Source organism: Amblyomma americanum, chromosome 2 (genome assembly GCF_052857255.1).
Source record: "Amblyomma americanum isolate KBUSLIRL-KWMA chromosome 2, ASM5285725v1, whole genome shotgun sequence".
Lineage (NCBI taxonomy): Eukaryota > Metazoa > Arthropoda > Arachnida > Ixodida > Ixodidae > Amblyomma > Amblyomma americanum.
Genome location: NC_135498.1, coordinates 124,032,071 through 124,051,213, shown reverse-complemented (window position 1 = coordinate 124,051,213; position 19,143 = coordinate 124,032,071). Strand labels below are relative to the sequence as shown.

General features: G+C 45.8%; 1 protein-coding gene across 1 annotated transcript; it reads left to right on the top strand.

Moving 5' to 3' along the window:
- Positions 1 to 1,606: 1,606 nt before the first annotated feature.
- LOC144120054 (organic anion transporter 3-like) lies at positions 1,607 to 16,313 on the top strand. Its single transcript, XM_077652525.1, has 5 exons — positions 1,607 to 1,957; positions 9,991 to 10,684; positions 11,150 to 11,284; positions 14,450 to 14,456; positions 16,178 to 16,313. The coding sequence occupies exons 1-5, from the start codon at positions 1,607 to 1,609 to the stop codon at positions 16,311 to 16,313; spliced, it is 1,323 nt and encodes a 440-aa protein (XP_077508651.1).
- The last annotated feature ends 2,830 nt before the right edge of the window (positions 16,314 to 19,143 follow it).

The following is a 19,143-nucleotide window of genomic DNA, read 5'->3' as shown; positions in this document are numbered from 1 at the left end:
TACACGCTACGCCGAAACGCCGCCTTTACCATCTGCTACGGCCCAAGACATTGCATCCTTCATCCTCCATCATATCATTCTTCGCCGTGGTGCTCCCAAAGAGTAGCTGCGTGACCGAGGCTCCACGTTACACTCTTAAGTTGTTGAAGATGTCCTTTAGGAACGCATAGTCGTTCACCACACCACCTTCGCCTACCATCCGCAGACAAATGTGATGGCTGAGCGTTTTAATCTCACCCTCGGCGACATGCTGGCCATGTATTTAGCTTCCGATCACTGCAACTAGGACCGCTTTCTACCTTGCGTCAACCGTGCTTATAACTGCGCTCCTCAAGTCACCAGCGGATTATCTCCATACTTTCTCTTCTACGGCTGTGAGAATTCTTGCCCCATGGACACCATTCTCCCATACCGCCCTGATGCTTCTGAATTCACGACTCTTTCTCAAGCCGCCACTTAAGCCGAAGAATGCCGCCACCTTGCCCGGTCTTTCATTTGTCACACCCAGCAGCAGCAGAAAAGCCTCGGAGACTGCTCCGGAATTCTTCCAACCTGCCTTCCTGACTCTTAGGTTTAGCTATGGGTGCCTTTTTCATGTCCCGGCCTTCCCTCTAAACTTGTCAGCAACTACCCACCCCTACCTTATTCTTAAGCAGACCTCCCCTGTCAATTACCTCATCTAACCACTTACTCCGTCCTCTGATCATCGTCGCGGAGGCCGTGAAATGGTACACACGGACCGCCTCAATCCATAGTACGACCCCACCGTCGTCACATCGCCCTAGGCTGCCAGGATGGCGGCTTTTCGCCCAGAGAAAGTTTTCAGACAGGGCTTCGGCTCCCGAACCATCGGCGGCTGGCGCTTAAGGAAGAAGACGACGACAAGCGCTAAACATTCCGATGCTCGTGCGTGCTCTGAAGTGTTCGTTGCTGCTGGACTGGACCTGAACTCTACTGGTAGTCGTTCGCGACGCAGCGCCTTGGAAGACATCCTGCTACACAATATTATGAAAAATATAGGCTACCAAATTCCACCACACACGTCAAATTACAACATGTATATGCCAGTGGTTTCGCCGAGAGAAGCCTTTTACAACGTGCAAATATGGATGCAAAAACCACGCCAGTTAAAGATTTGGTCTGGTGTACGTTCCCCCTTCCAACATAGATTTACATTCTAGAGCTTTGTGGTCTAATGTATGCTGACACATCTGCCAACAACATACAATTTTCACAAATGCAGAGAAATAAAAAAAACATTTATGACCTTTCAATCCACGCGTCACATGCGAGAAAGCCAGGCCACCAAAGAAGAAGCAGATGTTGATGCGCTCGGCCTCTCGGCAGCTCTTTGGCGTCAAGGTTTTCCAGTGGACCCTCTTCTAAAGCCAAGTCATCGGCGTCATAGTGCTGACTGTACTCCACATTCGTTGTCGTCCACTGCGGTGTAATTCCACTGGTCAGTGCGGTCTCTATGTATATAGTCCTAGCTGGTGGAAGACTCCGCGAGGGCTAACACGCAAGCTGCGCTCGTGCTTGAGCGCCCAGGCAGCACTGGTAGGACTTCATATACCCCCACGGCATCTACATTCGTCCTGATAAGACAATGCCCCCGAAAGAGGAAGGGGGCTCGGACGCGGAAGTGAAATCACCAACTCTTAGCCTGCTGGAGGGCTTCATGAGCGCTGATTCGCGAGCCCTCATTCAAGAGAACGTCTACGTCATCTTGGGCCACGGACGGTTCCAGCATTCGGTGCTAGTATTCACCACCCTCACCGTGATCGTGCTCTTGATACACGCGTTCGCGTACCGGCTCATCGGCCGCCCCGTGGACCACTGGTGTCAGCCGCCTTCGGAATTCCGCGACTGGCCCGTTGAGCAGTGGAGAAACGTGGCGATTCCCGTGCTGGCCGACGGAAGCTTCAGCAGGTGCACCGTGTACAGCCCGCCGGTTCCGGTGAGCCAGATTGCGTATTTCATGTGTCGGTTTTTCCACCCGCGGTACATTAGTTGCGCGGGCGAGGTTTCCTCTCTAGCGTCAACATACTATCTCTCGGTCTCGATATTTCCTCCGCACAGGAACTGTCCTGGCATCGCTTTTTTGCGGTCTGCCTCCCCTGCGCACAACTATGGAATGTTATCAACTTATCTCCTATGATACGGTAATATCTAAGTGTAGTTCTAATTTGTAGAGCCGTATGTGTATAAGAAACTTAGGAATTTCATGTTTGTTGGAGCCGTCATAGTATTTTATTCTTGAAATACCCGCTCATAAAAATGTTACTGTTTTGGCTCGAGTCATGAGGTTCCCGTCATTAGGACGGCATGTCGTCTAGAAAGTCGTCTCGGGAATCGCAAACAGTATATGTCGCTGTAGTTCGAATTTGGCGCTGTAGATATTGTAATTCGTCATGAACGGATGTGTTGTGTGCGCCGGACTACCACCGCGCCTAATGTGCTCAGTTTGTTCTCTGCGCAAGAAAGCGCTGGATTTCTTCGTGTTTCACAGGTTTAGCAATCATTTCAAAAACTGATAAAACCTCTCATAACCATCGGAATGAATTGCGCTGTTTTGTGGGGGCTAATCGCGTCGCTTAATTTCGACATTCTCTAAGGGCACCAGAGACTCTCACACCAAGTTTGCGGCGAATACATGACTGTCGGTCCTCGTAAACTCGCGCTAACGGACGTAAGAATCTACCGAGGAGAAGCCGAAGTGTTCCTGTGTCGCCGATGTCTGCGACAAACGGAAATGTGTTGGCACCGTGCTAATCCATTACTACAGGTAATGACTTTAACGACTTCTCCACTATTTAGCGAGAAAGTAGCGCCTTGCTCGCTGGAGGTGGCTCCGTTCGTCGCGTTTATTGTGTGTCGCGTTTTTGCCGCCAACGTCTTGGAAGCAGCCAGCAGTGAGCACGTCGAGTCAACGGCATGTTGTGTTCGCAGTTGAGAACATGCAGCAGTCTGCGCAGATAAGGGGCAGCAAAATAAGTCGGGATGTGAATGTGTGCAACGCGATCACACAATGATAAATATGGTTTTTTAGGGATTCGGTGTTGTGCATGGATAGTAGTTTGATAAAATTTTTGCGTGATCAATCGTGTTGGTTGCCGCTCTCGGTGTCACGTGAGTTTTCCCGTGCTAACGCTAAAGCCGAAATGGCAACCCGTCAGAGAAAGCTGAGAAAGCGGTGGTGGCGGAGGTCAGTCTAGATCGTGTACGTGGGCACGTACCATGACAACCCAAACGTTCTAGGTGATACTCGCCAAACGTCCGCGTGTTGCGCGGCCTTATTTTTTTGTGTGTATCCATCACAGGTATTGAAAACAATTAACCCTTCTCGACCAAAGGCCTCAGGAGCTCTCGCTTACGCAGGCATTGTGTTCGGAAGCCCAGCAGTAAACTAGAGTTCACATGCGACTTGAACGACATACGTCGGAATACATGCCAGCAGAAGCTTATAGTAGCAGGAGTCGAATGCCTTCATCGTGGGCCTGCGGGGGCGTAGTCTGTTGTTTCACTTTTCTGAAACGCTACATATTTTTGGTGATAAAATTAAAGACATTTTTTTCATTGATCTCTCTTGGCAACCTCCTTGTGCAGCTATTGGATTCGTATGCACTTTTAATTTTTATTGATCATGAAAGCAAAAATATTGCATACCTTGATTATTTGCCAAGGCTTTCTTTACGTATAAAATTATTTTTATGTGCTTTCTGGAGAGTCTATAGTTCTCATTCATTTACAGCTAATAAATTTTCACTGCTCTCATGGTGTTTCTTTTTTGAACAATGTTTCTTTTTTGAACAGGTGCCTAGGCACCAAGCTAAACAGCTCATGCAGAATGCTGGAAGACATCTTGAGGCATGAATGTGAAATATATAGCACACAGATAGTGGCAATAGACCAATAGTGTCTGCGACACGCAAAATTCCCTGGAGTGGCTCAGATATGAACACGGTCGCTTCATTGCAAGTACTGTTTACACATCTGTACTCTGTGCGAATGCTCTCCCGGGAAAATTCACAGCAGACAATTATTCGTGTCTTACAGAAATCCTGAGAAGCAAGCTTATCTTCACCTTAGCCATGGTTGCTTGAACCACGAAAGATAACAGTGTATCTTTGTCATTAAAATAAGGCAAGAAATAGAGCCAAGAATTTAGGACGTGCAAGAAAGGTATCACTTCACGGAAGTTCTCTTTCATAGGGTGCTCTCTTGATGGCATTGCCCTTTTTCATGTAAGTGATGCAGGAGGCGAGAGATGGTTTAGAGACCATATGCACAATGAAGACGCAAAAATTTCTTTAAAAATTATGAAGCACGACTGGAACCGCAGGGAGGTGATGCAGCTCGCGTTAAATCCTAATAGGAGAGGCCACTTCGTCTTTTGAAGTTATGGTTGTTTTTGCTGTATTAGTGTACATTATGAGGCCGCTGTATTCCAGGCATTGAAAGACTTGATTAAAGAATATAGATGGCACTATTCTTGTGACCATTCTATCAGAAAATAAGGTGTTGGGCTTTCCTAGTTGACACTGCCTTTCACACAAGTTGTTCATAATCTACTAAATCATCACTCACTAACCTCCATTTTAGTATATCGTGCCTCCATATTCGTATTTTGTGATATCATACACAACGTAGTAACAAGCATAGCTTAAGGACAAAACATAAAACTGCTTGGTATCGAGTCATAGCACAATTAAAGGCAACGAGAGAGATTTCAGCGCTGCTCATGCTCGTGACAAATAAATCAAGAAAGTAACTTTAGCCTTCAAGGATTACATGAAGTTGGTACAATGGAAAATAAGAAAAAAATGGCAGTCGGCTTGAAACAGCGAAATGAATAATAAATTACACTTGGTAACGCTGGTTTTAAGTGAATGGAAGTAGTTTATGCACAAGGAATGTTTTGAACGAAGTGATTGCTTGCCGTCTCTGAATTGGCCACACACCTTACGCACAACTTCTTGCTAACAAGACACGATAAAGCTGTTTGTGAAGAATGCAGAGATGAGCCTACTGTTAACCACAATTCATTCTCGTGTACAAAACTCGAAAAACTAGCGAAACAGTACTTTATTCAGTTTTATAAAGAATGCCTTCCTTTTCATTCCACACTGCTTTTAAGAGATAATGCCATGGCAGACATGTCTTGCGTTTTGAACCTCTTAATAGAAGCAGGGTTTCTCCAGGGACTCTAAAGTCTGACCAACTGCTTTGCTAATTTTTCGGTCGACCTCAGCCCCATTCTCTCCACCGAAAAGAAGGCTGAGGTCTTTATTTGGTTTGCCGGGAGCCTCGAGATCCTTGACCTGCCAAGGATACCTGCTGATATTACCCCCTCTTTTAAGTTTCAACTAATAGCTATCTCTAAAATTTTTTTTCTATGGGATCACTCGGTAATACTAACGTTTTAGGCAGCTTACCTCACCTATGACTTTTCACAGTTATATATATTTCAGCAAAAATACCTCTTGCTTACCTCGTGCTTGTGCATAATAGCCTTAGCTGCCTATGCGCCATAAAGCACAACACAATGACATACATTGGTAAATACTAAATAAATTTGCCGTAATGTACAAAAATTGTAAATAAGGGCCACACTCTACATATGGGTTAAATCTCCACAGCATACAGTGAAACGCCACCAGAATGAATGTTTGGCTCTCAGTTAAACTTTTTCTGGAACCTCATTCCCACCAAGCATTGTATCTGGTAGGCTTTAGTTTTGTTTCGTAACTTAAGAATCACTTAGGCTGTCAAGAAGGCTTCATACGGCTTTATGAAAGGCCATTCTATTTACTGCCACCATATTTTATATTTTATTTAGATTTTTACTGTACTGCTTTCAAACCAGGTGCTGTTTACACTCGGTAGCTCTGCAGGAATATACATGAACAATGTTCGTGTGAGGTTCTCTGTAAGTGATTCACTTGAGGTTTCACTGTGCGTGGATGTCCCCGGCGCTTGTGGATGTTGGGGTGCGTTTTCTACACTGCGCTTTATAAGCACGATAATGTTTTGCAAGAGAATTTGTGGGATTGCAATGAAGTAGTGGTTGGAATGATTGAGATCGGCTAGTGTCATTAGACGGCAGTGTCATTTTTCAACACTAGACGTTTTTAGCATACCGTAGACGTACTACCGGAGACGTATGCCGCTTTACAGGACCCCTCGTGCGCATGCGCAGTCGCATTGTCGGGGTGAGGGGGAGCAACTGCTCGTGCGCAAGAGGGGTCCGGTAAACTGGTATACGTCTCCGGTAGTACGTCTACGGTATGCTAAAAACGTATGGTAACTGCCACTTCGCACTTACCGTAAACAATTGTGTCATTTAGTTATTTACCTACTGTGGTGTTTGATGCGAATGACATCAATGACACTGAATAGTACCGTTCCCTCCTTGCTGAAAACTAGGAGAGGGCGATAATGTGCTGGGCCCAGCTGTTTGAAGTGAAACCTTATGCGTCACACTATTGTAATTTAAAATAAAAATATTCCATGCGCACTGTCTTATGGGAATATGCTTACTCACAGAAACAAAACAAAATTCCTTCCCAGTGCAAGCTCAATATAATGATGCTATGGTTACGACCGGGAAAAACTGCTGTAAAAAGTTAAAATTCAAACATAATATTGACGTATACGTCTACTCGAAGTGAAGGCAAAATGCATGAGGCGCAGCTCCAGTGGCGATGCGAAGACTATGTGTGCGCATAGCAGCCAATAGCTGCGTTAATAACCTTGTCTGTGTGATTGGTTAAGCTTTGCATTTGATGCAAGCTGCACAGTAGAGCGAGCCATAACACACGTTTGTGAGTTATGTCGCGCGGCTCGTATTTGTTGTTTTGCCCTGATCATAACATTTTGTTATTTCTGCACAACTGCAACGTTGCCACACTTGCTGTTCGCGCCTATTGTGCCTTGGGGGGGGAGGGGGGGGAGTAAACTAAATAGTGAGACTAGCGCAGGAAGGAGCGTCAGAAGTATTTCGGGTGCAGGCACATAATATGTACAGCATGTCACTATCACGGGGTCACTGAAACATCAGTCTCTTGTTATGACGGCGTCTAAATCTACCGAAAGGACTTCCCGACAGCACATCTCAGCTAATGGGCTGCTGTGCCTTTGTGCCTCATTCTTCAGTGCTTAGCAGCTTTTAACAGCAAGTGCGGCTGGCTTTCAATGTTAAAATGCCTCTGCATGTGGCTGATGCATGTGGACGCACATCAAATCTAGAAGGAGCTCCTCCATAACAACATGGCACCTCCTTGCGAGCAAACAACGTATACCTTCACTTGCGCGTCTCTGCTTAGCCGCCGCTGTGTGTGTAATTGGCTCCTAGGCGTGCGCCCTTCGCGGACCTTATTCGAAATAAAGGCACTTGTGTAACGATTGCCGTGTCGGCTGTTCGTCGCATCCTCGCAGTCCACGCAATAAAAATATGGGGTTCATGCTAAAAATGTATAAATTTATAGTCCGGCGAGTGGAACCGAACAGGCGAACCATCGCGCAACCGACCCATGTGTCAGTAACGCGCGCGGTCCAATATTGAGCCCAGTGCTACTCGCCCGTTGAGAAAAGATGCGGCGAAAAAATACAGTCAGAGACGGCTTCCCTGCGCGCATTTATTGATTGCTTTAACTTAATAGCACGAGCTCGAAGTACGCTCTGGTGCACGCTCTTACAATTGTTTATGCGTGCAGTTAGCAAAGGCGAGTACTATCACAGCAGCTGCGCAGAAGTTTCGCACCTTAGTAGCTATAGGAGGAGATATTAGATACAAGGAAAGACGAAATCGGAAAACCAGAACTAGCGAAAATAGTCCTGTCGGTGCAAATTTTCCAGATTCGCGGAGAATCGCATTGCGGTTAATCCTCCGTCGCGACCGTTACAGCACGAAGGGTTATTGAAATAATGTCTCACTGCGTTCGCAAAGACTGCGGAGCGGTACAGATTTGGTTTCCCGTTCGGTTTTTCCATTTCTTGCCGCTCTATGAGACTTTTGCTAAGGTGTTTTCATTACGCTCGGGGGGGGGGGGGGGGGCGCCTGCGGCTAGACTTCCACTCTCCGCTTCTTTTCTGCACCGCCAGGTGCCGCTTTTATTGGTTAATTTGTGTGAATATCACGTCAATAACTGCTCTCATCTATATCTTCAAATCACTATTGATAGTTTCCTAATTACGTGAATTCAGAAGTACTGCTCCCATTTCAAATTTCAGCTAATACTATTTTAGTTGTGCTGTCAAATTCGATACGAAAGTTTATTTTAGCTCTTTCCCCGTTTTTTAACTCTTTCCTCTTCCTACTGACACGAAAATAGCTCGTGTAGTATCTGTGTTTAAAAAAGGCAACCTACTCTCATTATTTGATTACCGTCCTATTTCTTTGGTATGATCGAGCTGTAAAATATTTCAACATATCGTGAGCACTCACATCACCGACTTCTCAAATCAGCACAATATTCGATCTCCATTCCAGCATGGCTTCAGAAAGGGGTAATCAACCACTGCCCAATTAACAACAGTTGCTCAATTTTTCACTTCTGTCCTGGATAGAGGTGGGCAAATAGATGTCATTTTTAGACTTCAGTAAAGTCTTTGATGGTATCCCACATAACGAGCTTATTGTCAAATTAAAGCAACTCGAACTTCCAAGTTTTCTCATTGCCTGGATTTCCGCATGTTTAACCGACCGTTCTCAGTACGTGCATGTTAATGGCTTGAGCTCTTTCTTCCAGTCAAATTACGGAGTTCCACAAGGTAGTGTTCTCGGCCCGCTCCTTTTTCTGATATTTTGCAACGACATAGTAAACGTAAACCATGATCCCGTGAAAATTCATCGCTTCGCCGACGACTGCGTTATATAAAAAAAATATGGTACCTCAAGACCAACATGCACTTAATGTTTAACTAATTAACATACTAAAGTGATGCCATAAACGGGGCACGCAGCTTTACTCAGAAATATCTCTTACTTTGCATAACAAGAAGAAATACCCACTTCACTACTTATACTCTGTCCAGGACCGCCGCTTATATGAAGTTCAGGAATTTAAACATCTCGGCGTTGCAATCAATATTCGACTCAGGTGGAACACATATATTCATAACATTTCCTCTTCAGCCTTTCGCAAACTATGCCTGCTCATACGCAAGCTTAAGGATGCTCCCGCTCATGTCAAACTTCTCGCTTACACAATACTTATAAAGCCTAAGCTGGAATATGCTTGCATTGTGTGGAAGCCCCATGCGATGTTCAATCTAAATTCTCTCGAAAATATTCAGAGATGGGAAGTACGCTTTATCTATTCGAAATAGGGTCGCACCGATTCGGCATATGAACTAATGGCAGAAAATGGTATTAACACACTCCAGGCAAGAAGAAAATTCCTCCGTCTCAAATTTTTATTTCTCTTACTTAATCAAAAGCTCACACTAGACCCTAGCCCTTACGTTCACCTTCTCACTTCCAGGCAGACACGCCCCTCCCATGCCCTCTCCGTGGCGCCTCACTTTGCAGAGACAAATTTATAAAAATTCTCATTTTTTTCAAATACAATACCAGACTGGAATAGCTTGCCATCTTCTGCTCTCTAATCTTTGAATAAGCTGCAATTAAGCTTATAATAAGTCAAGAAATTTTGTCTCCTATGTGTTCTTGAATGTCAGTTTTGATTGTTGTCGTACAGTATGTCATGTATAGTAATAACCGCTTCCGCTGGACTGCCATATGTGTTGGTGTATTTTATACTCCGTACTTCTCTGCTATTTTGTATTTTATATACGTGTATGCCAGTCCTGCTTGGGCGCTCAGCATGCAGTATGATTGCAAATGAAAAAGGAACCATAAAATTTTCCGCCGAACATTGCTCAAGCTTAATGTTAAGTTATTGTTAAACATTCCTTTATATTCTCAAAGGGGCATCGCTCTGCCCTCAACGTTTAATCTGGCTTCGTTCTTTTTTTTTCGTTTCTCAGGACGACAACCTAGAGGAGCGCCGCGAAGTTGCCTGTAATCGATGGGACTACAACGCCACGGACGTTGGTGACAGCGTCGTCAGCATGTGGGACCTAGTGTGCGAACACCAGTGGCTGTACTCCATCTCCAGCTCCGTGTACATCATGGGTCCGCTGTGTCTGGTGCCTGTGGCCGGCAAAATGGCAGACCGCGTGGGGCGCAAGCCGGTCATCCTGGTCAGTGCCGCCACCATGCTGTTAGCCAGCATGGCGGCAAGTACGACGAAGGCCTTGGGTGCCTTCCTCATGGCCCGGTTCGTCATCTCCGCCGCAACCAGCGTGACCAACGTGTTGAACTTCATCGTCCTCTATGAAGTGACGGGAAACGAGCACCGGGCGCTGTACATCCTTCTGGCGAACATTGTCGGTACCACAGTGCCGCCTGTACTGTATTCCCTGCTGTCGCTTCTCCGTCCTAGCTGGAGGCTGTCGCACGCACTCTTCGTCGCGGCCTCTGCCATTGTGCTGGCCTGCTGCTACTCCCTCGAGGAGTCCCCCGTCTGGCAGCTGGCCACGTGGAGAATTCGCCAGGCTGAGAGCACCGTGTTGCATGTAGCAAAGTACAACGGAGTGGATGGAGCCAAGGCCAGAGCCACGTTCAGAGCGCTCAAGCGGCAGCTGGAGAAGCGAGAGACAGCCTCTGCAGCGGGGACAGGTGCCTCGGAAAGCATATTCCTTTCGGCTTCCTTTCGCCGGCGCGCCGTGTCCATCATCTTGTCCTGGTTTGGCGTGAACTTTGCGTACTATGCTTCACGCATGGACCGCACGAATTTCGAAGCCCACTGGGAAGTTTCGGCGCACCTGTTCAAAATCCTGCTCCTCATCGCACTCTACTATAGCCTGAAAAATCGAGGTCAAAGATTCACATTGTCCTTAGTGCTGGTGCTGCTGTCTGTCTGCGCTGCTTTTCAGACAGTCGCCTACGAATTGAAGGTCAGTTTCGCGATGCCATTGTCCACATTATTGGTCTTAACCGCCACTACTGCGGCTATGTGCGTCAACTATACTTATACCGGCGAAGTCTTCCCTACTGCAATAAGAAGCGTTGGATTCTGCATATCCTATTCCGTCGGCCGCGTGGGAGTTCTCCTGGTCACATTGATTAATGCCTTCACCGAAGACCAGCGCTTATTAGCTCTCAATGTGGTCATGACGGTGCTGAGCTTGGTGAGCGCGGTGGCCGTTCAGTGGCTTCCCGAGATATTCTCCCATCAGAACAAAGACCCGGATCCGAGCCCGTTGGACGCAGAGCACCGTAAGGAGGCCCTGAAAACTTGCCTCCATCCATTTCAAACGTCTGCGAAAGCTGAAAAGTCAAGAAAGCCACTTGGGCATCGAAAATCAAATCGGGCGCCGAAGTGTCTTGCTGCGTCATGTGCGGCAAGCGCAGTGACGTCAGGAGCGGCGTCCCCTGTGTTAGCCAGTTCACCGCCACAAGTGACTGGATCACGTGTTGATAACCTTGTGTCACCTTTGGGAACTCGTGAGTCGTCTTCAAAAGCTGTTGACTCGTCTTCAAAAGCTAATGAGATGCCGGGCTGTCCAAGGCAAAAGACTGGATCACCGTCAATGAACAATGGGCCACCTTTGGAAACAGCTACATGCCCTTCAGAACAAGTTGGAACGCTTCTTGATAAGCCTACGCCACCTTCGCATGAACCTGGATATCCAATAGACAATGCTGCATCGCCGTCGGAAGACGCAGTATCGCCTCCACAAAAGGCTGGATCGCTTCCTCAAAACATAACGTCACCGCCGGAAGTCTCTTCCAAGCATAATAGTAAGAAGGCGCGCAAACACCACAAGACCGCTGGAGGTTCTGGTTTGAATTGAAGATCGGCACGATATGGTTCCGTAATTATTTTGTGTTTGCTTATTCAGTTCTTATCACGGAGTAGTTTTACGTAGACTTTCTATGGTTTTTTTAACAAGTCGACAACTCGACCCAAAATCAACGAAAGACTGTGGATATCTTCACTTCATTCACCCCTTGTGTATCGCCGTCATTCTCGACGGCCTGGAAGGACCATTGATGGCAAACCATCATTACGAGTGTTGCTCTCAGACTGGATACTCCTGCTCGGGTCTCAGAAGAATATGTGCACAGGATGGTCGCAACGCCTCTGAAGTAGGCTGGACTAGTCCTATGTGCAGTTAGCCGCATGTAATAAAGGTACAATTTCCTTTCTCATCGTATTTTAGAGAGTACAAAAGTCTGTTATACTATGTCGTAGTTCTCTATAGCTGCGGCAGAATATAAATGTCAAGATCTTGAGGGGTATTTTCTCTGTTTTTATCTATTGCATAACGAAATTGGCTGGCAGCTTATCATTGCTAAGCACAAAAAATAGTGCGAAGGCACAACGTTTTGCAGGTGGACACCAATGCCACGCACCTGAAAGCGTGATTGAGATGTCCACAGACCCTGGGAGCTAGTTAAGCGCCTCCTGCTTATTCATCATGTCAATTTGCCCAATGTACGCCGACGGCCTATGCTACTGTGCCGCGTTTCTGTAGCAATGTTGTCAACGCCAACCCATGCAGGCATTTCTGCTACTACTGCCCCATAGCTCAAGGCTCGAATATTAGTTTGATAGTAGTATAAGTTCATGAAGAAGATGATGTGCAATGCACCGCTTGAGAGTATCTTGCGGTTTCACATGAGGCGCTTTCGGCTGCGGTGATATATCGACTAGCGCACTCGCCCAGTGTCCAGAGATGCTTCTCTGTTAGGGCCGCCGCTGGTTCGAATCTCTGTCTCGGCTTTATATTTTTTATTTTATTTTATTTGCGAATACTGCAGGCCCTTCTCGGGCCCATGCAGGAATGGGTACAACGCACAAAAAATTACAATGGCAGATTCAACAAGGGAGACAGGTATATGCACAAATAAATACAGAATAGAGTTTCATCATTAAAGAAGCATCACGGTGAGAATGTTGGATCAAGGTGACTAACATGTTGTAAGAAAGATTCTACTGTGCTGCAGTTCACAACAGTGGATGGTAGTTTATTCCAGTAATGAATAGCTGAAGGAAACAAGGAATATTTGTGAACATTAATGTGGCTTATGGGTTGACGAAGTGATTTCGTATTGTTAGTCCTTGTGGAGTGGTAGAATGGTTCCTGAAGGTATGTTTCTTTTTTTATGTTGAAGTGTCCGTAATAAAGTAGGTACAAGAACTTCAGTCTTGATACCACTCTACGCTGAGCTAGGCTGTGTAGATCTGCTTACTTTAGTAGGTTAGAGATGCTGGAGTGCCTGTAATAGTTCGAGTATACAAAGCGTACTGCAAGGTTCTGAATTCATTCTAATCTGCCTATTAAATATTTCTGGTGGGGACTCCAAATATTATCAGCGTACTTCAAGGACGGTCTCACGAGGGTTTTGTATGCATTATGTTTTACAGCAGGAGGAGAATTGCGTAATCTTCTTCTGAGGAAATACAACTTTCCCTGGGCCTTCCTGCATATGCTACTTACATGTTGTTCCCAGCTCAGACTGCTTGATAGCGTCACCCCTAGGTATTTTACAGAATTTGGTTTTACGACTGGGACATTATTTGAAGTGTATGAAAAAACTAGTGGCAATTTTTTGTTGGTAAAAACTATGCTATTTGTTTTGACGGCATTAAGTTTCATTCCCCAATTAATGCACCAAGTTTGAATGGATGATAAAGAATCGTTTAGTTTAATCTGATCTACAGAATCTATTACCTTATACACTACGCAGTCATCTGCGAAGAGTCGGATTTGTACACCCGGCTCAACGCATGAATGGATATCATTGATGTATATTAAGAATAACAGGGGGGCAAGCACTGAACCCTGAGGTACTCCTGAATAAACATCCAAGTTGCCAGATACGGAATTTTTCAGTTTGACACATTGTTTACGGTTTTTCAGAAAGCAGTCAATCCATGAAATTACGTCATTTTCAATGCCTATAGCCTGGAGTTTGTAAGTAAGTCTTGATGAGGAACTAACTGACTCCTTTCATTGAGGGCATTTGCGATATCGTAAGTTATCTCTGCCAACTGTGTGGTTGTTGATAATCGGGATCGAAAGCCATGTTGCCGACTGTAGAGTAGATGATTAATTTCTAGGTGGTTAATGAGTGCTTTGTAAATAATATGTTCTAGCAGTTTACAATTAGAGCTTGTTAGCGAGACCGGCCTGTAGTTATTTATTTCGTTGTTGGGAGCACCCTTATGAATTGGAACTATTTCAGCACAGCGCCAGTCATCCGGAATTGTTATGGTTTGCATTGACAGAGTGAATATTCTAAAAAAAATACTTTGAAACCCGTGATGCGCACCTACTTGAAAAACTGTTTGAGATATAATTCCGCCCCGTAGATTTTTTGTGTCTAGTTTTGGCAGTAAGCATAGAATGCCATCCTCACTTATGCTTATTTCAGGCATAGGGTGAGTGATGGAGTATGCTTGTAGGCAAGTTCCCGAAGCCTTACGTGAGAAGACCGACTGAAAGAAGGAGTTGAAATTCGTAGCAATGGTGTCAGGGTCAGTAAAGTTATCGCTTGGAGTTTTTATTTCGGAAACTGTGGATTGCTCGCTTGCAAGATAGCGCCAAAACTTGTGTGGGTCATGCTTCATAAAGGACGGCAGCGTCTCCGAGAAGAAACGTGTTTTAGCATTTCGAATTTTATCGTGCAGCGTACTGATAAGGTGTACAAGGTCGCCTGACGAGCGATGCTTGCGCCGCCGCTTAATCTTTCTTCTCAGGTGAATAATTTCTCGCGTTATCCACGGATATTCTCGGTTGACGCGTTTTTACGCAAAGGATTATAATGCTGCTCGCAGACGTGAACAACTTCTTTGAAATAAGACTACAAAGCGCAAACGTCACTAAATGTTTAATATTCTGGGAAACAAGCTTCCAGGTGAGTTAAAACAGAAATATCCTCAGCCCGCCTGTAATCTTTGACAAAGGTAACGGATGGTTTTACAAGGCTGTATGAAATATGCAATGGACAAGAGAGGATTATTATTTATTAATTATTATTTATTATTTATTTATATATTTATTTATATTTATTTTATTTATTAATTTCACTCGGAGTAAAACCACGAAAACTGCAAGCACACAAGGATTGCAAGACCTTGCTTGGATAATCCATTGGAATAGTGCTTTGGCACTAAAAAGCAACATCGCCTCTTTGCATATTGAATCACAGTATATGTTAAGTTTATTGTTTGCGCGCGTACAGTAGGTCATAAAGATAGTAATTTGCTTCATGACTGAGCAGCTCATCCGCATCTGTATATATGTTTAAGGACAGACAGCCGGTAGCTGGTGGCAAATGTTGCAATGTAGCCCGGTAGCACCTTCCTCCTTGCCTGTTCCGCCGCTAAGCACTACTGCATGCGAGCGAATTTAGGCTTAGCCGGCCGCATTCCGACGGAGACGAAGTGCGAACGTTCCCAAGGGCCTTTTCGGTGTCACAGCACGGTACAGCAGCCCACTGGTCAAAAACTGAAGGAGACATTTCCGCTCAGCCTTTAGAGTATGAGGCGACAGCGTTAATGGGTTAATGCCCATATATGCGGAATTGGTAATTCGCCACTTTGCATTCATGTATGACTAAGAGTTTTGATATCACTCCTGGAGCTGTGGTGCAGGGCTTCAGCGATGCGCTTCAGCGACCCCGATTGCTATTCTCGGACAACCTCTCCCGACCAAAACTGCCACCTGCCACGGTGGTCAGTTCGCTCACAATCCGGTAGTCAGGTTGTGATGCCGCTACAAGGTAACTTGACGTAGGTGGCCCTCCTAGTTTCTTCTCCTGTGATTTTCCGCTCTGAACGCGACGGACGACGACTCCAGATATTCAGTAGAACGAAAGCCATAATTCTATCGCGTTAGTATCTTCTGGGGACACTAAAGCTTCACATTCAGGGTTTGATGTGATTTCTTAATTGTTTCCAGCGGCAACCTGTCGCCTTCTTTCGAGACTCTACCCAGACACGGTCATTCTCTACAGTAAATTCAGAAATCGCAATAAGTTACCATATCACTACTGGCGCCGTGCCGCAAATCGATGCAGGTGGCTCTTAGAACACAGCCACGGGCAGGGCTGAGCAACCTCTCCCGACCAACCAAAATTTAATTGTCCTTTTCTTTGCAGAACCCTGGGTGGCATGATGCCGCTGCGCGTTGTGGACGCGTCTTGTATTCCGTACCTGGTGTCTGGAAACCTCAGCGTGCCGCTTACGACGACGGCGCAGCGAACAGATGCGATAGCAATCGAAGGCGACGACTGATTTGCGCCGCTGATCTCTCTCATCATGCACGACTTCGCCGAGCAATTCGTTATGAAGAACCTATCACAAAAACTTCCTAGTTTTGTGAAATATATAATAAGTTTTCACCCCACACTCGCATACCGAGACATGCCACGAAGCAATGTTTTTCCGCAGTTGACTGAGCTCAATTATGCTACAAATGGCGAAAGAATGACTCGAGTAAAAAATTACGCAAAATTTTTCTTCTTCAGAAACGATTAGTCGTCTTCAAGGCGTGCTGCTGACGTCGTGACAGGAAACCTGCTTCAGATACAGGCTCTTTTCTTTTTACATCTAAAGCTTGTATATAGCCTTAGTATATCACACAGCCCTGCGTTGTACCGTGGAATCTTTTTTGTAGTTCGTTTAATTCCAATATATTCAATTGCGACCTGCCAGCAGTGGCATTAGCAAAGTGGGGAGAGCCGAAAGGGTGAAAAAGAGGAGTGGTTAGAGAGGGAAACTTCGAGCGGAAGACAAAGATGGAATTCACGCATGGCCTTGTGGCTTGGAAAGTTATGGCGAGAGCGATGGAAGGCACAACTGGAATTTGGCTGCGACGGGAAAACCCAGACGTAGGTGCTGCTGTGCAAACTCGAGATTCATCAGACGAATGCGAGGCTATAGGGCTAACCAAAGCTCTAAGAGCTTCCGCTGATTCCTGCGTTGATCCGGTAAGCGTTACTATGCGAATTTGTTTGACCACAAGACAATGACACTATTTCTATTATCTAAGGACCGATCGAGGGTCCGTCTATGTTTAATATGTTTATATATCAGTGCTTCTGAGGAAAACGCTGTTTACAAGGTCACTAGGTCGGGCAGCCAGCAGACCTACTCTAAAGGCTATCCTGTATTCATGTTTCACGCAATGTTCTACTAGAACACTGCGTTTAAGAGGTTTTGGTATATACAGAAATCAGAAAATATATCAACAAGTCGCATGGAGCTTTATCAGGAGTGTAAACAAAGCGCCTGTCTAACGTTGACGAGAAAAGCAAGGAAACTTCATCGCGCAAAGTTCAGGCCTCCAAAGCACATCGGCAGTCTTCCTTGAAGAGGAGAATGGATGTTAGAAGCGCCTATTTGCTTTATATCTCGACGGTAGCAATCCGAAATGTATAAAAAAATAGACACTGCGGTTCCCAGTCAAAAGACTGAGCCGAGTATGATAACACTAATTTGAATACCCATTACTCGCTTTATCAGCATTTATAACTGTTCGAAAATACATTGGAGTTGTCAAGTCCGTTCGTGTTGCTACCTGCATTCTCTGTAGAAGCGCCGATGAAAGAAGAAATGCCGTTTGACAGTCTAGGTTCATTTCAGGTTACGTAACTCCGTGTTTCTTCGCAGTGGTTGCCGCAAGTTATTCATTGCCATGGGGTTCAGATCAGTAAAAGTCTGGTTCCTTAGTTTTCAGTGTACTGCTAATGTAGTATATAATTTGGTCGAACTGAAAGACCGAAAGAATGGACTAGGCGACGGGTGTACCCACACAAACGCACATTTAATACACCCTACGTGACACACACACTAGAACACAAAACTAACACAAACCACAAAGACTATAAATACACACGACCCGAGCACACTGCTACCAGCGTCTACAACTGCTACCAGCGTCTACTGCTATTACCAGCGTTCTACTATTATTGGTTGGCGTTCGTGCTCACGGTTGGTTCGGTGCGGCTGCGGCGTTGTATGGATCCAGTAGCCGGCGTGGAGTGGCGTTCGACGTGCTTGGGCGGGCCTCGCTGGCTGCGTCGTATGAGCTCCCGGTCCAAGCGCCCGTGGAGATGATGCCGGTGTTGTTGGCGTTGAGGGCACCACCCGGATGGGTGGCAAAAGCTCTGGAGACACCCCTGACCGTAGCAGGTGGCAGCGTCCTCCGTTCACTCCCCGGAACGGGCTCAGGCACGGCAGGAGGTCCACGATGCGAAGCCGCAGAACGCGAGCTCACCGGAGCAGTAGCCGGCATCGCTCTCTTCCAGTCGATGCGTGCCTGACCCGCCGGAGCCTCCGCTTCTCTGCTGTTCCCCCCCGTGCCTCACTCTCACTCACCCTTTTATAGTCTCGGTGTTAGTCCACGTAAGCATTGTCGTCGTCTTATTTTCTTCTCCACCAATCATCTCTCTCCACCTCAGCGGATTCTTCTCCACCATGTCATCTCTCTCCACCCCACCGAATGCTTCTTCTTCCTCTTCTTTATTCTTCGGTTAATCCACGTGGTCTTCTTCACACCTCTTCCCTTTAAAATTTAATTTAGGGTCCCTAATATATGTGACACGAACTGAATGGCAACCTGAATGGCAAGGAGATGTATTTTCCTCTGGGATCTGTAATTCTTGATCAGAAGCTTCCATTGAGCTTGGAGCCTAACTGGAACGCGGTTCCAGATAATCTTAAGTCCGTAGATGGAATGACATTATTGATGCGAATATGAAGAGCTTAGCTTCATATAAATTTCGTTTATTTAACTGTATCGTTTTTACACATATTTGTTTGATGTATACATCTGAAATACAGTCCAACTGTTATCAGTGCAACTTTTGTAATTGAACCTCTACTTATGTTTTAGATGCTATGTCTGGCCGGATGAAGTGTGTATGACTTTGTCGCGAAGCTAGGGAGTCATAAATTTTCATCTGCCTCCACCAATCATCATCATCCCCCATCGTTACTATTTTTCTCCGCTTCCCGTTCCTCAGCATAGAGTAGCAGGCCTGATATTTTCCAGCCAACCTCTCTGCCTTTCCCGTCAATAAACCATCTCTCTAGGGAGTCATCAAACCTATCCCTACTCATG